Below are 23562 nucleotides of genomic sequence, written 5' to 3'. Positions count from 1 at the left end.
TATTAGTTACTTTATTTTAATTAGAATGATAAATATTCAAAAGGTTACAAACGCTTGCATTAATAAGAAATATATAAGGGGAAATTAGCATCATTAGTTTACAATAAAGTGTATTTTAAGTGTGGAGATTCACTTAAAGCTTAAATTGTGGATCACTTTTTTACAATATTACAAGTTCTTCTGATGAAAACATTCCTTGTAAGTATGTTATTGTTCAAACTGTTTTTTATATGTAAATACAATAAGGTAATGTGCGTGTCAGTAGAAATACTTGAAATTGAAACGTGTAAAATATGGGTAACCTAAATTATTACAATTCGAGTACTTGAGATAAATATAAAAGGCATTTTCATTCAAAAAAGTTCTTTAACTAATTAATGATTTTCAGTTTATTTCAATATGGTCTTAAAATTGAAATTTATCAGCGAGTATAATAATTATTCAATTATCCCTCTTGAGCTATAACATTTTATTCCTGTTTACATTTGTTATCTTTATTTTAAAGAGATGCAGCAGGGGTCAACTTGCCATGTCCACCGTGGGGAACTGAACCCGCCTATTTTAGTGTTATATGTTCATATACTTACTAACGTTCCACTGGGAGAGAACGTCCCTGTGGCTGTCGTTGTTAAATATTATTATTTCTAGATTATAATTATATTCCATTTTAATTGACATAACACTGATGTACAAATAAGAGTCAAATTAAATCATCCATGTTATTTATTAGCGCTTTTCTTTTGTAGTGTCATTATTTGGAAGTGCAATTGTTGTAGATGTAAAAGAGTAAAATCAGCTAACACAGAAGACCATACAAATAAAGATGATAGAAAAAAAATTAAATATTCACTTGTACCACAAAAAGATGAAGATCAGTCTGTTAATACAAACGAGAAGAGAAAATGTAAAAGTATAAAAGAGAAGAGGGCCAAAAACGTTCAGAATTTTCATCTTCCTGAAGTAAGTATTGTGATAACGGGAAATGTCATCACATTTCACTATTTCATACCGAGTGTCTGGGACTTACAACGCTAGAAACCGGCTATCGATAGTCGTGGTGGGTAGAGCACAAATAGACGAACATAACAAGAATGTAATATACCTTCAGTCACATATATTTACTTACTTTCTATACATTTTATGCTGGTGTTCTGCGTGAAGTTTAGACACCGTTATAAATATAATGTATTAAGGCTATAAACTTTACACTCTAATCTTCCACCTTATAAGAAACGTTTAAATTTAATGGTATCGATTTTTAGAAGGAAATTGCAGTCGGTTTAAATGGATACTTGATAACAGCTTCTAGAGACGTTGTGTGTAGATATATACATATAATACAGGTTTCTTCTTTATCATTGCAGCCATCTCAAAACATTTTCAAAATTGTTGTACTCTATTGACTCTGTTTATGAGTCATGTGTTTTCACAGTTATTGACACAGTTACGGATGAATCTTAACTTGGTATAGGTATACAACAACAACTTTATGCCATGTCGCTTAGCAACAAAAGTATAACCTGATATTCTTGTTAATCTGTGTACTCAAAGTATAAAGTGAAATGTATGAACAACAAAACTGTAAAAAATACATATTTTCTACTGTATTAACATTTGGGAAGATATATGAAAGATGCTTCTAATATGACCATTTTAAAACGGTTCCACTTGGATAGAAGCTGTTTCAAATTATGGTTCTAAGCCCGCTACGGGGAAAGGAAGGCGTTTTATCAGTATTTTATCTCATGGTTTTCATTGATCTGGTCACATATAAGGGAGACAATTATTCATGTCGTTAGATAACTTTTCATTAATTATAAAGTTACGTAAATTCCGTCCAAGGGACTAGCACTTGCGCTAGTATATAATACCATTATATACTATTATATTCATTATATATAATACCATTATATTCTTCATTACCATTCAAGCCGTCTCCAAACCTTTAATAAATGTTTATTCTATAGATTTGTACTGCATGACTCTGTTTATGAGTCATTACCTCGTAAAGTTGGGTTGTACTCATTCCATTTAGTAGTAGAGAGACATATATACGTATAATGTATAATGTGAGGACTTCCATCCTTCATATACTACAACTGCTAATTTAGTTGTGTAAGACTAGAGGGAGGGCAGCTAGTCATCACCACCCACCGCCAACTCTTGAGCTATTCTTTTGCCAACGAATAGTGGGATTGACCGTCACATTATAATGCTCCCACGGCTGAAAGGGCGAGCATGTTCGGTGTGACGAGGATTCGAACCCACGACCTTCGAATTACGAGCCGAGCGCCTTAACCACCTGGCCATGCCGGGACATTTATATTTGCTTATTTTCTTTTGCTGTTTAACAAACCGGCATTTGCCAAATTTTCTTTGCTTCGATAACTGTAGAACTTTGATGTATCTTATCTGATGTTCAAACACCCCTTTCGTCATGCCAAAATTTTAAACAGTAGAAATTCTCTAACAAGTTTACATTTATGCTAGCTAGAAACTTTCTAATTAAAAACACTGGACTCATTTACGCACCACATAGAGTTAAAAATGTATTTTATTTTACTTTTTATGAAGCATCATTATTGTCGTGTTTGTATTCTTTTTGCGCTTTAGTTCATATCGATATTGATGAATTTCGCAGCGCCATCTCGATGTTAAACTGTTTCCAAACAAATATTAAAATATTCGAATTTTAAATACAAAGGCATCCATAGATTAAGGACATCTGGTGGAGCCCAGTAATAGGACCGAACACTAATATCTCTAAAAGTCTGGTATTAATGCTCTTGGTGAGCAGACACAGATTGTCCGTTTTGAAGTTTTCTGATAAAAAAAAACCAACAAAAACAACGTAGAGTAAAATTCTCGATAATTGCAGCAACTAAATTAAAATATACATCACGCAATTTATCATTCTTAAAAGTATAGTTGTTAGTACCAACGTTTTTTATTTCAATTTATTTTTAGTTTGATTATTTTTGAAATTCTCAAATTTCTAATAACGCTTGTCAGTAATTGTTTACACTTTGTTCTGTTTGGTACTGGAGACATATCGTACTTTCTACAGAGTTTTCCCAGAAGTAAAGTTGTAAATATTTCGACATGCACAAGATAAACATTCCCTTCCCTTTTACTTATTAGAAATCAATTTATAGAGTCAATTAGTTTGCTCAGAATTTGGATATTTCAATAAAAGTGTTGTTCGAAAACGTATTTGAATTGATGTCCACTAAATTTATATAGCCAAGTTATCGGTAGTTTCATTGTATTAATTTTCAAGAGGTAATTTCTATATAATGATAACTAACATCAACCTATCCTGATTCTTGTTATTTTTAGAAAGAAACAAAGGCGAATGTTTTCACCAATAGGAAGGACATCCAAAATAGCAATGCCTCAAGTGAAATAACAAACATTATCACAAGTCTTGAAGGATCACATGCCAAATATTTTATAACAACACAGCCTCATAAATATAAACCAATTATCTCATATATATCAGAAACTCCGTTAACTGAAAGGAAGAAGGTACCTTCACCTTGTAGACGTCACAACAAATTTACGAAATACAAATCAATGAGACCTCTCTACTTCAAAGAACTGCGAGATTTGTTTAACGAAAGGAAATCCTCAGAGTCAGAGGGTTCTGAGGACTAGAGTCGACAGACAAATTGAGAAACGTAAGCTCCTGAAACATTGTTAGATCCACAAGAATTTTTTGACTAGTGTTTAACCGAATTAGAAAGCCAGATGCAAGACAACAACAGAATAACTTCTATGATCGGACGATTTTCTTCACTAATAAGAGACAATGACTCTCGATTTATGTTTTCTTGTCCCGGACTTTCACAAACTTCACATCGATAAAAAAATTAAAATAAAATGTATGTAAATAGAAAATAAAAAGTTATAGAGTATTTAAAAATTGCCTGTTTTATCGCTTTAAAAATCCATGTTTGTTTCAAAGAAAATGATTATTTATTACAAAAGCTTTATAAATTATAACTTCACTGTAGACACACAAGTTGGGGAAAGAATGATTTCAAATTAGTAATTAATATTTTTTGGATATACAAAACTGTTTAGTTTAAGAGTTATTATTCAATTTATTTGGTGAGTTAATATTTAATGATTTAAAAAAATAATAGTGATTAATTAAGTTCAGTTGTATGACGTGGCAAACAAACAAACTTACCACGTTATACAAACAAACTTACCACGTTGATAGCCCTCGAGTAGCTTTGTGCTAGCCGTCCCTAATTTGGTAGTGTAAGACGAGAGGGAAGGCAGCTCGTCATCACCAACCACCGCCAACTCTTGGGCTACTCTTTTACCAATGAATAGTGGGATTGATCGTCATATTATATCGCCCCCACGGCTGAAAGGGCGAGAATATTTGGCGCGACGGGGATGCGAACCCGCGACCTCGGATTACGAATTTTCTCAGAAAATTAGTCAATGAGAAAAAACGTGAAGTTAGCTGGTGTGAGAATAATTAACCATATCTGGCGATATGATAAAGTTAGTTTCAAAGTTTAATAAATATAATAATTTGTATTGTAAAAGGGGGATCTATATTAATTGAACCATTCTCTGTGGATTTTGATGAGAAGTAGACAATTTTTTAAAGTTATGATACAACTCTTGTAACCCATGGGGTACTTACTGAGTGAATAATTTACTAATAGTACTGTGAGTAAAAGTAAGTATTGTGTGAAAAATAGTTTATATTATCAATTATAGTCTTAAGTAATTGAATCAGCCCAAGTGGATATTTGAAAATAAAGATTAATTATTTAGAGTTTTGGATACAACTGTGATATTTCATGGTGTAAATAATTTTGTACATACGTTTGTCTTATTTTGAAGATATTATTATTTAAAACAAAAACTGGTAGTTGACTAGAAACAGGAGTCCACCAAAGGTTACATGGGGTTAACAGACAAATGGGTAAAGAAATATTATTTATAAAATATGTAACGTTGCGAAGGAATGGAAGTCCATTACTAACAAGCAACAGCAGAAATCTCAGTATAAACTTGCTATAACAACTTTTATAGATGGTGTTGTTAACAAACTAGAAAGTTTGACTGTCAGCATAGAAGCTGCTGCCAAAAAAAAAGAGAATCAATAAAAGGTGCCAGATTTATTATGAGAAGGAAGTTCCATTTCTATGGTTAAACAGTACACGACTAACAATCAACTTAATATTTGTAATAAACACACAAAAATAAATCCGAACAAAAAACGAGATCAAAGACGCTGCACCAATTAAAAGGATCCCCAGGATACAGGCTATAATGTGATATACGAATGTAGGAGCCCCTCACTAGCGACTTCAAAAATACCTCGACAAAAAAGGTCGTTAATGAGTGGGAGTCGTTAGTGAGGGGTGGATACCCACCGTTACCAAGATTTAAATTATGTACGTTTTATAATAGGCAAAGTGTTCAAATACCGACTGTATATACGTTTGTAAACTAAAGAAATCACTAATGTTCATGCAGACTTAAAATACGATCATAAAAGACATTTTCTTAAATCACTAATGCTTATGCAGACTTAAAATGCGATGATAAAATACATTTTATAAAGAAATCACTGTAGAAGAAATGCTACACACGCACAAAAAATGATCAAATACAGACTTAAAATACGATAAGAAACTACATTTTCTTAAAGAAATCACTAATTTTTGTTTGTTTTTTCTTCGAAAATTGTACAGTTTCAATGTCTTTGCTCACTGCTACCATGCAATCTACAATGACCATTTTGCCGTGTTTGAGACCAAACTGTAAGAAGTTTTTCTGCATATGACATTGCAGTGGCACAGTCAATTGGCTCGAAAGACTCTACAGTTGTGTCGTCACATTCTTCACCATCATCACTCTCGATTTCTTCAGGACACGCGATAATATTGTCAGAAACTGAATCATCACAAACTGGAGTTCGTTGTCGAAGTTGACATATTCGCCAAGAGTTACAACATTCAAGACAGGCCTAAAGTCGGGGTCAGATTGGTTTTCTGAAACATTGTCTTCACTTTCGTTTGACACTTCGCCTAAACAGAAGTTAAAGCCGCATTTCAAAAACACTTTTCAATTGTGGAAGTCTTAGCTCGAAGCCAAGCGACGCGTAACCACACAATTGCGTTCAGAAGAGTGATTTTTTGAACAACTCGGGACCTGTAGCCGTCTGGTCGTTATCCATGTGAAACAAAAGTTGTCTCAAGAATGTTTTGCGATACAGCAGTTTGACGGTGTGTATAACTCCGGCGTCACAAGGCTGTAGCTTAGAAGTTGCATTAGGAGGAAGTAAAACGATTTTACATCAGATAGAGGGATTGCAACATGAGCAGTGCAGTTGTCGATAAAAGCAGAACATTGCGTTTCTGAAGTTTCATTTTGTTGTTAAATTTTTTTGCCCATTCGGTAAATATGGGAATTGTCATCCAGGCTTTTCGGTTGTGATAATAATCTACACCCAATGAATTCATATCAGAATTACGAAAGCAACGCGGCTAAGCACTATGACCAATAACAAATGGCCGAACTTTCTCTCCCGACATGCTACAGCAAAGCATTACTGTAACTCTTTCTTTCGAAACTTTTACACCGGATGTCGTTTCTCCCTTCTTGACCATTGATTTCGTTGGAAGTGATCTGTATTGTATCCCAGTCTCATCAGCGTTAAATATGTCATTAGGGGGAATAGCCTTCACAGATTGATGGGAGACGATTAGTCCAATCTTCAACTGCTTCTTGAGAAACTTCAGCACTTTCACCACAGTGAATAGCTGCTTTGATATTATGCCTTTTTACGAATCTATCTAACCATCCATTGCTAGCAGAGAAGCCTTCATTGCCAAGCTGAGACGCCAATGTTAATGCTTTTTCTTGAATTAGTTTCCCGGTAGATTCCTGGATCTTGTATTCACAAACCACTGCCACACCTTCTCATCCAACTCGTCGTATAGACATCTTCTCTTGTTCTGCTTTTTTTCTGGATTTTCGCCTGTTTCCCACTTTTTCAAAATTGTTTCTTTCTCTTTAATGATTGTCTGAATTTGGGTTTTACCAACTCCAAGATCCGTGGCGATTTTTATTGCAGTTTCCTCTTTGTCGTGTCGTTTAATGACCGAAACTCTCTCTTCTAGGTTAAGCAACTTTCTCTTCGACATTCTGGTGAAACATGAGTCTGTGTTATGAGGAATCTTCATATTATGCACACTAATCCTGTCTGTTAAATAATCCGATTTAGTGTTCCTAATTCATTATGTACTATAGAATAAGCGCACTGAGCGCATTGAGAATAAGATTAATTTACCAATGAAAATTAATCTTCTTTTCGATTCGACGCACTGGAAATAGATTTATTGTTGAAGTAGATTACGTAATACTGTTTAACTACGGAATAATTAAACTCCTTTGTAATATGCCATAAATGAGAAGGCAGACCGCTATGTAACTTCACAGAATATGCCACATAATAATGTCACTTAGTCGTTAGTGAGAGGTAAAATAATCAAAATTGTTCAATTTGGTAGGTCGTTAGTCGCGATTGAGGGGAAGTCGTCCACGAGGGGTCAATTTAATGCAAACAGGGTACCGTCAAAATTTTCCGGTCGTATGACAGGGAAGTCGTTAGTAAGGGGTCGTTAGTGAGGGGCTCCACTGTATAAACTGTACTCTAGATTTTGAAGGTGACTGATGACGTAGAACCTACATTGTGGTTGGAAACACTGAGTGTCAGTTTTAACCTCCACTCTCCAGTCTCACATGAAGAAATTCAAGAGCAATAAAATAATCAAAATCAGTTGAAATTAGACAGCGAGATGTGGGTGTTCGAGCCCATAACGACCCACATCTATATCACCCTTTACTACCAGCAAACAATTGTGGGCAAGTCACTGCTCTCCAAAGTAAAGAAGAAGAACTCAAAATAATAACATATCACCATATGGAGTAAGTAAGATAAACTTACCTCCTGAAATTGGCATTCCAGCCCCAAATATGAAGGTAAGGAAATAATTATTAGCCTAGCAGACAAGTAATATCAGAGTGAAGGGACCCAACCAGTTATTCAAAATAACTAATATAACTCTGAACCACCATCCACTGTATTGTTTGTTTGTTTTACAAATCTACTGAGAGCTATCTGTGCTAGCCGTCCGTAATTTAGCAGTGTAAGACTAGAGGGAAGGTAGCTAGTCATCACCATCCACTGCCAACTCTTGGGCTACTCTTTTACCAACGAATAATGGGATTGACCGTAACATTAATACGCCCCCACGGCTGGGAGGGCGAGCATGTTTGGTGCGACCGGGATTCGAACCCCCGATCCTCGGATTACGTGTCGAACGCCCTAGCACACTTGCCATGCCGGGCTTCCATCTACTGTAACTATCAATTTTCATACTATAATGGAGCACCACCGCTAGTACAGCGGTAAGTCTGTGCATTTACAAGGTTAAAATCAGCGGTTTGTTTCTCCTCGGTGAGCTCAGCAAATAGCCTGATGTAATTTTGCTATAAGAAAAGCACACACTAAACAATCATTTGTAGATGACAGTGTGTTCATCCGCATAAAAGTAGGTCGAAGTTGTTTAAATGAACTTATTAATAACTAAAAATACTCATGCTTGTTTGTTTGTTTTTGAATTTCGCACAAAGCTACTCGAGGGCTATCTGCGCCAGTCGTCCCTAATTTAGCAGTGTAAGACTAGAGGGAAGGCAGCTGGTTATCAGCACCCACAGCCAACTTTTGGGCTACTTTTTTACCAACAAATAGTGGAATTGACCGTCGCATTATAACGCCCCCACGGCTGAAAGGTAGGGCCGTGACGATTACACGATTAATCGGTTACGGTTCGGTTATTGCTCTTAACCGGTTACGGATTTCCTAACCGATTAATCTAAAATTTTTTCCGAGAAAATAAACGAGGGAAAACAATACGATTGTCGACATGTAAATATTCCATTATTTGACCTTGACATCGGTATGTTTGCCTATCGTGATTTTACGAACTGCTTGCCTTTTGTTTGGTTGAATTTTCGTTGTTGTTGTTGTTGACCTTTAAAGTTTTGTTAACGTTTGGTGCGGCCGTCACGCGCAAATTCCTGTTTTGATATCTGATTACTTGAACGGCTAATGAACGCACGATGTCATCTGGCTTAGAAAGTGGTCGGAGATTTATTATCTGGGATCATTTTGACTTGACAGATTTAGATTTGAGTGAAAAGATGGGCCTGTGGCTGGAAAACGACAAACGTCTTTAAAAGGCTGGCATACATTCGTATGCCGACAGGAAATAGCTACTTAGCCTCAGCATATCAAGAGTGCAAAGCAGAAGTTGTGGAAGAAATGTCAGGGAAAACAGTTGCTGTAACAACTGACCTGTAGACCAACTTGAAGATGAAGCCGTTCATTACACTTACTTGCCATTTTTTGACTGCGGAGTGGGAAGCCAAGACCAAAGTTGTTGCTACTCGGGCAATAGATGACCGCCATACAGGGTGAACATAGCACAACATGTCACAGATATTGCTGCGGAGTTTGGGCTTGATACTATCTCTGCCCTAGTCACGGACAATGCGTCCAACATGAAAGTCGCTGTGAAGGAGGCCAAATTAGAACATAACTTTTGTTTCTCACATAGCTTACAGCTGGCTATCACTGATGCTCTTAAGGAACCAAACATCGCCAAAGTTCTTGCTCCAGCCAGACGTTGAGTGAGCCACTTCGACCGGTCCACTGTAGCTACCCAAGCCTTGCATGACCACCAAACAAAAAAAAATCGGCGTTGAACCTCGTATGCTCATACAAGAAGTTGCCACAAGGTGGAATTCCACATATCAGATGTTAACGCGACTTCTTCACCTCCGTGTGCCTGTTATGGTAGTGCTCTACGATGAAAGCAAAACAAAAGCGAAAGATCGTGCCAGCTTGGTTTTTGACGATGCCATGTGGAGTGTGATGGAAGGAGCAGTAGAGGTCCTCAAGCCTCTTGCGCCGGCGACCGAGCTACTGACAAAGGAGAAAATTCCCACATCGAGCAGCATTTACACTGTACTCAAGCATATACTGACCAGGTTACATGAAGGTTAGGGTTCTCAGGGACTTCAAAAAATGGATGGCAGGAATGCAGATGTGTTGACAACGCTGAAAGCAAGAATCGTGCAGGGAATGATGACTCGATTTCAGGTAGACAACTCCGGGGTTCCGACCACTGAACCAGGATTGTGGTCCCTCGCTGCAATATTGGACCCTCGCTACAAACAGCTGAGTTTCCTTCCCTATGCCCTGAGAGAGAGGGTAGAGGATTATCTGAAGGAACAACTACTCCGTGAGAGCATATCTGAGCAAGACGCCACCCACGAACAGGAAAGCCCAAACATTTTTCTCACACAAGAACCAGTGGAGCCACCCACGACAGAGAGCCTGTTTGACTGTATTCAAGGTGATATAGCCTAATCACCATCCAATCGTTCCTATGTATCCATTGAGCTCGAATTGGAAGCATATCTATCTGATCCGATCTCCTCCTCTGATCCACTAGGCTGGTGGAGGTTTCAAGAGAACAAATATCCGAGGTTAGCTGCATTAGCTGAGAAGATTTTGTGTATCCCGGCGACTGAAATTTCATCCGAGAGGACATTTTCTGCTTCAGGACTAACAATGTCACAACTCAGATGCAGTCTGGACCCAGAAAATCTGGATAAAATAACTTTTTTGCACAAGTACTTCACTTTCCCAGAAAGACCAGCTCGGCCTCTGGCTGCCGCCCTTGGTGGATCTACAACCGTGAAATCTGACAATCTGAAAAGAACCCGGAGCTCTCATGACAATAATTTAAGTTCCAGTGATGAGCATAATTATTTTTTTTTGTTCTAAATGTTCATGGCAATTGATGAGTTTATGCCAGACGACTGTTGCTGTTTTATTGTTTTATTTTTTTCAGAAACGTTTTCAATTAATATTCATAGGACTTGTTTGTGAATGCTTGGTTTGCAATAGCCAGTCGTATTGGTAATTCAGAATATTAATTCTGAATTAATTTGGTGTAAAAGTAAAGGCCCGGCATGGCCAAGCGTGTTAAGGCGTGCGACTCGTAATCTGAGGGTCGCGGGTTCGCATCCCGGTCGCGCCAAACATGCTCGTCCTTTCAGCCGTGGGGACGTTATATTGTGAAATAGTATGAAAAACAGCCTTTGTTAGCGCTCCATAAACACGCTATATGTTTGAAGTTAAGCACAAAGCTACAGATGATCTGACCACTACGGGTATCGAAATATAGATTATAACGTTGTAAGTCTACAGACATATCACTGTGCGACTGGACTACCATTAAAGTTATTTTTTAAAACATATACATATTTATATATTCTGTTCAATGATGTAATAAAGTTACTGAGTACAAGGTCTAAATTTGTGCAAAAGCTACACGAGGGCTATCTGCGCTAGCCCTCTTTAATTTAGCAATGTAAGCCTAGAAGAAAGGTAGCTAATCATTACCACCCGCCACCAACTCTTGAGCTACTCTTTTACAAGAAAATTGTGTGATGGATTGAAGGTTTATAACGTCCCCATAGCAGAAAGAGCGAACACATTTGGCGAACTTCACGTTATCAGTGGAGCGACATGATGAACCTGAAATTTTGGTTAGCTTTATAACCTGACTTACATGATATTCGATAACTAAATACTGAACCTAAAACAAAAATTCTGATGCTTTGAAATCTCTATAAATGAGTTCATAAGTTCTATTCTATGAAATATACTGGACCTAACAAAATGTAAAAAAATCAAACAAATAATAACAATAATAGTTATATTATCTGTGGATATAATCAACGTTACGAACCTCATAAGTTTATAATCTTCCTTTAGAAACAACATGTTTGTGTATATTTCTAAAGTTATGAGATTTTGTTGGCTTTTGATCTCAGAAATAACGCCAGTTTTTCACCGGTAAGTTTGCAGGCTTATAAGGTTAACTTTTTGTTTCGATACCTGTGATTGGCATAATACAGATAGTCTATTGTGTAGTTTTGACCTTAACAACAATCAAATTACACCTCAAAGAAATTTGGGTTGGTTTCAGTTTATACATGTGGCAAATCATTTCTTGGGGTCTATAACATCAGTGTCCCATTTCATTTTTATCAATTGCTTTCCTCGCTTACGTTTCGTTATGATCATTGAAAATGTGTGGTGTTACAATTTCAAATAGTCCTAAACCTGAATTAATTTATAATTTATATTTAGACGTTAAATAAATGTCGATACGTATCCAATTTTGGTATTTGCTAACAAGATTGATACACACAATTTTCTTTCTCAAAACACATATATTTTAATATTCAGACAATAATACAATTTACAATAACGGTTATTACAAATGATCACTTATATAGAAAAGTTTTACAAACTTACAAAGAATAGTAAATCTTCCATCTCATTTGGAACTGGATATTTTATCGAAGGTACACGATGAGGGAATTAATTTTGAGTTACTTCAAAACACCTAATTTAAATAAAGTTCTGATTCTTGTGCCTGACTCCATTATTTGAAATAATTGATACTAATATATTTATGTTTTAGTGCTATTTAACATAAGTATCAAGTTCTAGACACGCGCGTATTTATTTAGATGTTGATGATTGGTTGAGTACAAAGACAAATTAATGACATCAGCATTAGATTGGATTAATTAATACGATCAAGATACTTGAACCGCGTGGCCCGGCATGACTATGTGGTTAAGATATTCGACTCGCAATCCGAGGGTTGCGGGTTCCAATCACCGTCACACCAAACATGTTTAGCCATTGAGGCGTTATAATGTGACGTTAAATCCCTATATTCGTTGGGAAAAGAGTAGCCAAAGAGTTGGCGGCGGGTGGTGATAACAAGCTGCCTTCCTTCTAGTCTTACACTACTAAATTAGGGAGGCTGGCGTAGATAGTCCTCGTGTAGCTTTGCGCGAAATTCAAAACAAACTAAATTCGAACCGTGAACGACATTTTATCCACCATGTGTTATTTTTATGTAATTATGAACAAAGAATCTTGTGAACTCACGAAATTATTTTTTCACCAGTTATTTACTTGTGAAACTTTCTATGACTCATTTCACGTTTCTTTATCAGGAGGAAATAAATATAGATCATCCTTGACAACTTCTATTGGTGAATAAAACTCGCAATATTCCACTTAAATGTTCATTAAATTCACACACACTCACACAAAAAAACAATTGCTTCTGTGACACATGTTCCCACTTTCTGCAGTTACTGCTCTACAATACACGTGTTTTACTTAAGTTCATGGGTCAAGCTTGGACCTGAGATTAATGTGCTAGATTGGAGGTTCCGTGGCTCACGTTCAGTTATTATCAAAATCAAAATAAAAAACACGCTCCGCACTTTTGAACTTTGGATGTATTATAAGAGTGACAGTCAGATCCTGCTATACGATCTCAAAGGATTTGTTTGTTATGAATTTCACGCAAAGCTATGAGAGGACTATCTGCGAAAATATTCAATAAAATAATTCCATGATATACAATAATTATATAGATTCATGAGATGTTCTTTATATTTATTTGAGTTTATGAATACAATTATAATTATGACCATCATTCTACTGAAGACCCGATCACACGAGTGACAGATTTAGTACAATTTGATACCATGATGTGTAGAGTCACAAGATGCTCACAATCACCTGCAATACTGCTGTAATGCTAGAAAGCTGCCAACAGGGGCTGCGATTGGACGAGGTTTCTGTATTCCCACCTTCCTTCTTGGTGAAATATAAGATCGAATTTGAGTTTCTGAGCAGTTCCTCGCGGTCACGAGTCTCGTAACGTTGTTTGTCATTTCCTTCCTTATAAGGTAAGTTATTTTTAATTTAAAATACAATGGAGAAAAAAAACCTTAAAGGTTTTATTCAACATTAGGAAAATTATGGTGTCTACAACAAAGGTAGATACGAGAAAATTATTAACCTTTTGTATCAGTCTAAATCTCTTGTATTTTTAACTTTGTAAATATTATAACAATGGGTATATATTCTCCTATGACAGCAAGCATATATATGCATAAAACTATGTTTATACACTTCGTAGACTGAGAAATACGTTATGTTTTCAATGACTTTACATGTATTAAGTTTCAACGACATTATATATTATATTTTAACAAACTTGTATATTATATTTTCACAAATACGACATTACACATTGTACTTTTATATATATCTTGCTTATCTATAGGAAATGTTCGAACAATTTTTTTCCATATATGTCTTATGTAAGCAGCAGGCAATAGGGTTATTACACAATATGAAGTATTACATATAACTTTAAATGTTACATAAAAGATAACATTACTTATCTACGACATAACTTTAAATGTTAAACAAGAGATGACATCACTTATCTACGACGTAGCTTTGAATGTTACACAAGAGATGACATCACCTATCTACGACATAACTTTGGATGTTACACAAGAGATGGCATCAATTATCTACGACATAACTTAAATGTTACATAAGAGATAACATCGCTGATCTACGGCAAGCGCAGATAATCATTATGTAGCTTTGCGCAAAATTAAAAAAAACAACAAGAAAACAAATCACTCTTTTAGTAATTAATATCGAGAAATGAATATTTTCGTTATGCATCCGTTATTCAAATAACATACGAACAATGTGAAATATTATATATTGGTCAATGTTGCTTCCTTACACCATGTAGTTAAACATGAAACAATGAAAGAAAACTGTACTTTTTAAAACAAGTGTTGGTCACAATGAAGAACATTGTAAAATGTGTATTGCATGATAACAGTAGAGTCATAAATTAGTTATAAAACACGAAGTACAAATTCATGACAGGAATAAGAATCTTTCTTCCACTTTCACCATTATACTTAACTAAATGTTTTCAAACGAAACTTACTGGCTTATATCAACTTACTTTAGTCGAAAAGAAAATCTCTATGAGGTCCGGCATGGTCAGGTGGGTTAAGGCGTTCGACTCGTAAACCACGGGTTCGAATCCCCGTCGCACCAAATATACTAACCCTTACAGCCACTAGGGGAGTTACTTAACATTTAAGAAGATCATTTGTTTTAAAAATTTATGTCATGCCAGGCCATGAGATTAATAAACCATATAATGAACCTCACTCGTGTATCACTCGTGTTGTGGTGGACACAGAACACCAGATTTCATACCCTTGTGATGACGTTTGTGCAAAGTTATTCTCTATTCGACAGTCTCTCTCGCACCTTCTAAGCCTGATATATATACACCTACCCCACAGAAAAGCTTCATGATGTGTTTACTGGCGCCACCTACTTCCAGTGGAGGGAATTCGTTCCAAATCTGAGTTCTCAACAATACGATTGTTTAAAATAGTTTATATATACTGATGTTTATGGATATTTTTCTGGCACTAAAGTAACTCTTGGCATATTGTCCATTGTGATGATTCACTCCTAACTACAACTAGGCTCCAAGACCTTTATTGTGAGACGCATATCAACAATACAATAAAAAATACTTTGGCGTAGAGGTCGCACCAACTAAAACGAGAAATCTGTAACCCAGAAATTCATGTTAACACGTGAATATATTATAGTGGTATTATTATTGTCACTATTGTAGTTATTTCTTGGTAATTGCAGAGCTATACAATAGGCTATCTATTCTGTGTTCATCGAGGGGACTAGAACTACAAATTTTAACCTTATAAACCTCAAATGGGTCGAGTGAGAGCATATGACGGTACTTAAATGTTAGATTTCTCTTGTTATGAGTAGAAACATTCAAGAACATTCTACTGATCTGAGTGTAACGTTGTCGTATTGATCAGACAGAGGATACTTTACAGGTGGCAGTCATCTTGTGTCGTTCTTTCTCTTATAGCTCCAGCTATTTCGTGTTGTTTCTTATGTTGCCTAAGACACTAACTAATCACTCTGTTCCCCCACACACCCATCCCTCTACAAGTACATCCCAAGAAAAAATTGGATCGTATCCGAATTAATCTAGTGAGGTAGAACAAACGCAGAGCACAAAAAAAAAAATGAAATTCGTAATCCGATTATAACTGAAACTGTACAGTAGAAGCGCAGATAAGATTTATTAGGTACAACAACCAGTTTTCTTGTGTGTTCCGCGCAGGCAGGGTAAAAAGTATTATAAACAAATAAAAATTACAAGTACTTATATTTCCCCACAAAATAATACTTTCTCCTATTTCTTACGCTGACGTTAATATGAGAAAACAACAACATTAAATATATCCATCGTTGCTGAGCTGATGAATTTTTTTCTCATGTTGATGTGAGAAGAATTGATGTGAATTTCGCACAAAGCTACTCGAGGGCTATCTGCGCTAGCCGTCCCTAATATAACAGTATAAGACTAAAGGAAAAACAGTTAGTTATCTCCACCCACAGCAAACTCTCGAGTTACCCTTTTTACAACAAATAGTGTATTGACCGTCACATTATAATGCCCCCACGTTTGAAGGGTGAGTATGTTTGGTATGACGGGGATTCGAACCCGCGACCCTCAGATTACGAGTCGAGTACCTGAACCATTCTGGGCCTTTGACTTAGTAGAAGGCGGATTTCTCGATCCAAAGTGTGAAAGTCACTCAAATATTGCCATCTCGTGTTTAGTTTGGGTTGTTCTGATGAGATATAAAAGAGAAGACATCACTGTATTGTAGCATCTGATAACGATCGAACCTGAAATCATAACGTGGATATAAAAAACAGTCATTTCAGAAAGGTTTGGATTGTTCTGATTAGATATAAAAGAAGACATAACTGTATTTTAATATCTGCCAATGATCCAATCCATAATCTTAACGTGGATATAAAAACAGTCATTTCAGAAAAGGTTTGGGTTGTTCTGATTGGACATAAAAGAGAAAACATTTGGTATTTCCTTCGAAGTCGAAGTTATTACATCAAACCCATGACCTATACTCGAGACTATCAGTGTTTACATGGAAATGTTAACTTGAAAGGGGAAAACAAAACATGGTTGAAATGTTCTAAATGGTGTTGTGAATCTCATGGGTTAAGCCTATCCATTAAGCTAAATTGTGGGTCCAGATGAGATGGAGAAATTATTCAAAGCTATTCTAATCGATTCGACACAACTGACCAGTCAAAGATTTATTTATTGATTGCTGCATTGACAGCGATACATAAAATTGGGCACACCAATAAAAAGATGGATTGGAATTGTTTATACGAAATCCTTAGTTTTAATACTTTGTGAAACTAACACTCAGTGAAGCCCCAAAAATGTTGTCTTGAAATAGCAGCAGGTGGCACAATGCGTTAATAGATACGATGATTTTCCTAGAGATTATCAAATTAAAAAAATGTTCTTTCACCAATAAAGAATAAATATACAAATTATAGTATAACACACAGCGTGGTACCACTATTGCATAATTCATATTTTTATGTTTTTGCTTTTGGTTGTTTTAGAAGTTTCTCCGAGCCTCATTCATTAAGATCTATCGAAATAACCTGACATGATCGGTTTATGAAGAGACTCCATATTAGATTCTGTGCTGGTTCGTGGGGCAGGTGTTAACAGTATTATTAAGGTCAGTGGATGTAAAGACGTAAAGTACTGCCCCCCAGTGGCTCAGAGGTATGTGTACGGACTTACAACGCTACAAACCGGGTTTCGATACCTGTTGTGGGCAGAGCAGAGATAGCCTATTGTGTAGCTTTGTGCTAAATTGGTTTGTTTGTTTGTTTTTTAATTTCGCACAAAGCAACTCATAGGTTATCTGTGCTAGCCGTCCATAATTTAGCAGTGTAAGACCAGAGGGAAGGCAGCTAGTCATAACCACCCACTGCTAACTCTTTTACCAACGAGTAGTGGGATTGACCGTCACATTATTTCGGCCGTGGGGATTTTTGCGCTACGGGGATGCGAACCCGCCGCCCTCAGATTACGAGTCGCACGACTTAACACGCTGGGCCACGCCGGGCCCGCTAAATTGGAAACAACAAGAACAACGTAAAATACTCATTGTTCAGGATATAGAAAATCCCTTGAACTTTGGAAAAGACAAGACAGTCACTAACATGAACTGATAATTATAATAACACAATGTTTGAAAATTGATAATTTAGTTTAACTAATATTTACAAATTACAAGCGTTACCATAATGTGGTTTTACTCGGATAATTTTAATTTTACGTATCTTTACGTTGATGGTGTGTGTTTTCTATATATTTACTAAATGTACCAATAATTCTGTAAATATATAGATAAACATTGAACTACGGACAATGACTGACTGTTGCAACACTTCTCTAAATATAGAGATAAACATTGAACTACAACAATGACTGACTGTTGTAACATTTGTCTAAAGATACAGATAAACAACGAAACATCGTATAGTTTATTATGAATCTCTCTGTTAGACTCTTTGTAATGTTGACAGTTAAAGTGAATAAAACTTGGAATATGTAGAGGATGAGTTTAGAAATGAACGAGCAAAACCAAAACTGAAACCTAACAGTTCTAGTAGGACGTTATGGTTCTTGTTTAGTATAATAGTAGTGTTGGATATAATAGCGCTAAGTAAGCAGTTCATATTATAAATTTATATTTCTATACGTCTCTGTTGTTTTTTTCATGAATACAGGATGACACTCGTATTCCGGTCATTAAGTGCTTCATTAAGTGCTCCTCTTAAGTCTGAAAACTTCTTACTTTAGATGCTGAGCTTTTCTGCCTGTATGAAAAAAAAATGTAATAGAAACATATTCAAAACTCCCCCCACCTACTGTGGAAGTACACATTAAGTGATGAGTTATGGCATCACAGATGGCCTGGTTAGTTCCGTGCTTTTTGATAGGTGGGTGAGACGTGACACATTTAAGGTGCTACAGTTTGTTCATTACGTATACTCCTGTAGGGGGCGTTACTTGAGAATAACCATATGTGTTATTTATGTTCTAGAACGTTTCTTAGATGCCACAAATTTATTTGATTTTGTTAATCACTTCTTTTTATTCTTCAAGAAAATTAGCCACAAATTTAATGAAAAACATGAAACGTCAGTTCAATGAAAAACATGAAACGTCAGTTTAATGAAAAACATGAAACGTGAACCCGTTTTCTTTTTTGTTTTTTTCGGTGATTTTCAAAATTCTGTGTGGCGAGATAACAAGACGTTTTCTTCTCCAAAGTAAATATATATATATAAATAAACTTAAACAATAAGCATACCAATACTATCTATAAATAGTTTAAATTTTACTATTTCTGATAAGTGATTGTTTTAATTTTCTTCAAATTTTCATAATTAATATACTCTTGTTATCTCAACAATTTATACTCTCTCCAATAAGTCAGGTGTGACGTACAAAACACATACGATTAAGAAAATGGTTAGATAGGTTTAAGTTACTGATAGTATTGAGTTGTGCGATCCTGGTGTATCTAGAAGCCATAACTTATAGGGTTAATGGGATTCTGGTGTATCTAGAAGCCATAACTTATAAGGTTAGTGGGATTCTGGTGAATCTAGAAGCCGTAGCTTATGAGTTTAATTTGAATATATTTTATGCACCCGATATGTACTCTTAATATAGGAACTATTAAGATATCTAATTACTAAAGGGATTACAAAGATAATGTCAAAATGATTAATATGCTAATTAACTCTTTAAGGCATAATAATATAAACAATAGAATAGAAGTCAGAATCAATCTCGGAATTCAGATTTATGTACAATAATGAAACGATAATTTTAGAGCTACAGTTAATAAAAAAACAGAAACTTACATGTTCATGTATCTAACATACTGCAATCGTCGTGGATCTGGCTTAATTTTTTTTTCTCCAAAGGCCTTACTTGGGCCTGCGAACTTGGTCTTAATGTTAAATAAAATTTCACTACAATTCCATTTCGATTTCAGTTTTAATGTATTTTCAAACAAGTGTTTTTAATTTGGGTAGTAAAAGATAGCTTATAGTAATAAGTGTGTGTTTGTTTGTTTTGGAATTTCGCACAAAGCTACTCGAGGGCTATCTGTGCTAGCCGTCCCTAATTTAGTAGTGTAAGACTAGAGGGAAGCCAGCTAGTCATCCAAACCCACCGCCAACTCTTGGGCTACTCTTTTGCCAACGAATAGTGGGATTGATCGTCACATTATACGTCCCCACGGCTGGGAGAGCGAGCATGTTCAGCGCGACGCGGGCGCGAACTCGCGACCCTCGGATTTCGAGTCTTACGCGCTTAACCATGCCAGGCTCCTCATGATACGCTGCCTACGACTAACAAAAATCTAAATTAATATATTAAAAACTTGGTGGAAAACATGTCGCCTGGACGAAAATTATGTAAATTATTCTAGTTTACGAATAATAATTTAGCAACTTACATAAAATACGCCGAAAAGTTACGCCCAATAAGCGTGTGTTTTTCTTATAGCAAAGCCACAACAGACTATCTGCTGAGCCCACCGATGGGAATCGAACCCCTGAATTTAGCATTGTAAAAAATTACCGCTGTACTAGCGGGGGGCATTTAAAAAGTGGGATTGACCGCTTCATTATAACGCCCACACGGCTGAAAGGACGAGCATGTTTAGAGTGACGGGGATTCCAACTCGCGATCTTTAGATTACGAGTCGAGTACTTTAACCACCTGGCCATGCCGGGTTTAGTAATAAGTTGGCAAAAACGATTTATAAGAACCATTAGGTGATACATATTTTAGAAAATATACTAAACGTTTTTACACAACTTTGGTTTGTCTTCTTAGGATATGATCCGTGACATTTTTCAACTTGAAGTTGTTAGTATATTAAGAACACGTGCAAGTTATTGATATTAATATTTTATACTGCAGGATGTTCGGAGAGTCATTGTACATTTATATATTTATTAACAGAGAAAACTGCACAGTAACTACTGTGTATAGACTGTATAATGCGCTAGAATCCTACAGATCTTGCCTAAAGAAAACAAACCAGTGTTCTGTCGAAACGTGTCGTATAATTCACCAAAAATAAACCGCTTCATTATGATCATAAATTGTTGTTTTCCAACTTATTATATTTGTATAATGTACTTCTATAATCAAGTGGGATCGCTTGTAACTGTTGGTAACACAATAAGCCTCACACACATAGATATATAGATATCAGCGATAAAAAAATTCCATAGACAGCAATAAGAAAAGGTTGACTGTTTGTCTTACTGTTCTAGTTGACAATTTCCTGGGTCTTATCAGTCTTACCATGCAAGTGAAATACTCAATGAAGTCGGATAGGTCATTTGTGGTCCCACAGATGGCTCTTTGGGATGTTGGTGAACGTATTCAGCTTACATGGATGTACAACATAACAGATGACATTCAGCAGAAGGTAGCCTTCATAAAGAAGATAAAAAGTTATTTGTATCCTATATATCAGGAACTAAAAGGAGACAACCTCTGGTATGATGTGAGGTTAACAGTCATAGATGTTTTCCTCTGTGTTTATGTCCCTACTACCTGTACAAACTTTGATTTTATTGGAATAGAAACACCAAAGTTATTGGAACTCTTTCTGGTTCCTGAATAAAACACGATCAATGGTCCATTGTTTCTTAAAGTTGTGAAATGTATGACTGATTTCGTCTCTCTCCATGTTAATGAAATAAGTCAGTATTCCTTAAAACGTGTACTGAAGCTTTAGTTCTTGAAAGTATACACATTAGGTACCTACCTGGTGAGTAGATGGACTAGATGGCCAGGTCAGAAACTATGTCACTAATTTTCAAATAACGACAAACCTACAACAACCGCCGCCACAAGAGCTTTGTTCAGTTCTTTGTACCGAATAACGGAAGTTATTGTTAGCTGTACGATACATCCACAGCTGAAAATGTTGAGCGTGTTTACAGGCATCATGTCTTGTATCACGGACTCATCGGTCATCGGTCTGCAGTCTAATACCATATAGGCTACGCCAGACTTGGGTATTCTTACAAATTTATTATTTTGTTTGAGCAAATTTAAAACATTTTTTTTAATTGTCCACAAACAACACGTTCCATAAAACGGCAATTTACGTAAACTCAAAATCAAGCATAGAGTTTATGATGATAAAACTAACCATACCTTCAAGTTTATTCCAATCGCAAAATAAGATTTTCACACGATGAAATTATAAACACGAATCCAGTTTCGTCAACAATTTCTCTCAATATAGGAAAACGACTGTGTATTTAAGCATGTACAAAAGTGAGTTGTGTATCAGAAGCATATTTGTGAAGAGCGAACTTCATCGTTGCCTAATGTCCAATTCCCGATGTGTATCTAAAGTTTTCTATTTTAATAGCCATACTAGTTGTATCCAACTTATGATTCAGTGTATATATGAACTGACAACGCTTCCTCTATTCTCGGAAAGATTTCCTTTTAATCATGCGAGTTTCAACTTTACACGAACGATAGTTATTGTTTTATTCTGACAAACAAAGAGATAACCAAACATCTAGATTTCGAACGCTGTTTGTTAATCTCAAATCTGGTTAGGAAAGAAATAAGTTCAACCCTTCTCTGCTATACTCAGATCACTGTTCAATCAGTGACTCGGTTGGTTCAGTGTCGAATTTTATCTCTAGGGTCTTCTATTACTTACACTTAACAAATTCCATGTTCTCCTAACACTAGGATCATCAGAAATAACTTAAGCTAACTGTGGCATATCTTAAATGTATATCAACGAATTAAAACTATTTTTGTTATGATCTCGCGCACATATACGCCCCAGAAACCACTTGATTTGCCAGCAAGTGAACCGAAGTTAGTGTTAGCTCTTCTTTAAAACATTATTGCTAAATGTTGATCCAATATGTAATTTCGGAAAACTTTCTTCGTACAGTGTGAATACAATGAGTACACTGCTCGTTTCTGAAAAGTTACTTTTCCCTAAAACAACTCAGTTTTACCAGAGGCATATTGAAAAAAAAAAAGCTTTAGTCATGAAAAGTTTGTTTGTTTCTTTTAATTTCGCGCAAAGCTACATGAGTGCTAACTGCGTTATCCGTCCCTAATTTAGCAGTATAAAACTAGAGGGAAGGCAGCTAGCCATCACCACCCACCGTCGACTCTTGGGCTACTCTTTTACCAACGAAAAGTGGAATTGACCGTAATATTATAACGCCTCTACTGCTGAAAGAGCAAGTATATTGGTGTGACGGTGATTCGAACTTGCGACTCTCAGATTACGAGTCGAACGCCCTAACCATCTGACCATGCGGGGCATATCACGAAAGCTCGTACTTAGCATAGCGTGCTTCAAAACCACATTACATTGTATACTTATATCGCTTTTCCAACAGTTTGTAATTACGTCCACAGCTAAACAAATTGACTATCTGTGCTCTGCCCAACAAGGATATCAAAACACGGATTCTCGCCGTGTAAGTCCGAAGACATACCGCTATGCCACTGAGAGGGGAGGGGGCTTCTCTGACAGACTGGCATTATTTTTATT

General features: G+C 36.1%; 2 protein-coding genes across 15 annotated transcripts in view; one reads left to right on the top strand and one right to left on the bottom strand.

Moving 5' to 3' along the window:
* The window catches only part of LOC143256119 (uncharacterized), a 60543-nt gene extending 56684 nt beyond the window's left edge, over positions 1–3859 (top strand). For 12 of the 13 annotated variants that reach the window (XM_076512873.1, XM_076512870.1, XM_076512875.1 and 9 more), the window contains one exon: positions 506–640. In XM_076512873.1, coding sequence (XP_076368988.1) covers positions 506–590 — 85 coding nt within the window. In that variant the 3' untranslated portion in view covers positions 591–640. Of the gene's footprint in view, positions 1–505; positions 641–3339 lie in introns of those variants that run through there. The other variant, XM_076512878.1, reaches the window with a different exon arrangement.
* LOC143256124 (exocyst complex component 6-like) overlaps positions 1–23562 on the bottom strand; it is a 415504-nt gene that overhangs the window by 269450 nt on the left and 122492 nt on the right. The gene's annotated exons all lie outside the window — the stretch shown is intronic.

The sequence above is a fragment of the Tachypleus tridentatus genome, chromosome 7 (assembly GCF_004210375.1).
Source record: "Tachypleus tridentatus isolate NWPU-2018 chromosome 7, ASM421037v1, whole genome shotgun sequence".
NCBI lineage: Eukaryota > Metazoa > Arthropoda > Merostomata > Xiphosura > Limulidae > Tachypleus > Tachypleus tridentatus.
Note: the sequence above shows the minus strand (reverse complement) of the source record. Positions and strands in the feature narration are given on the sequence as shown.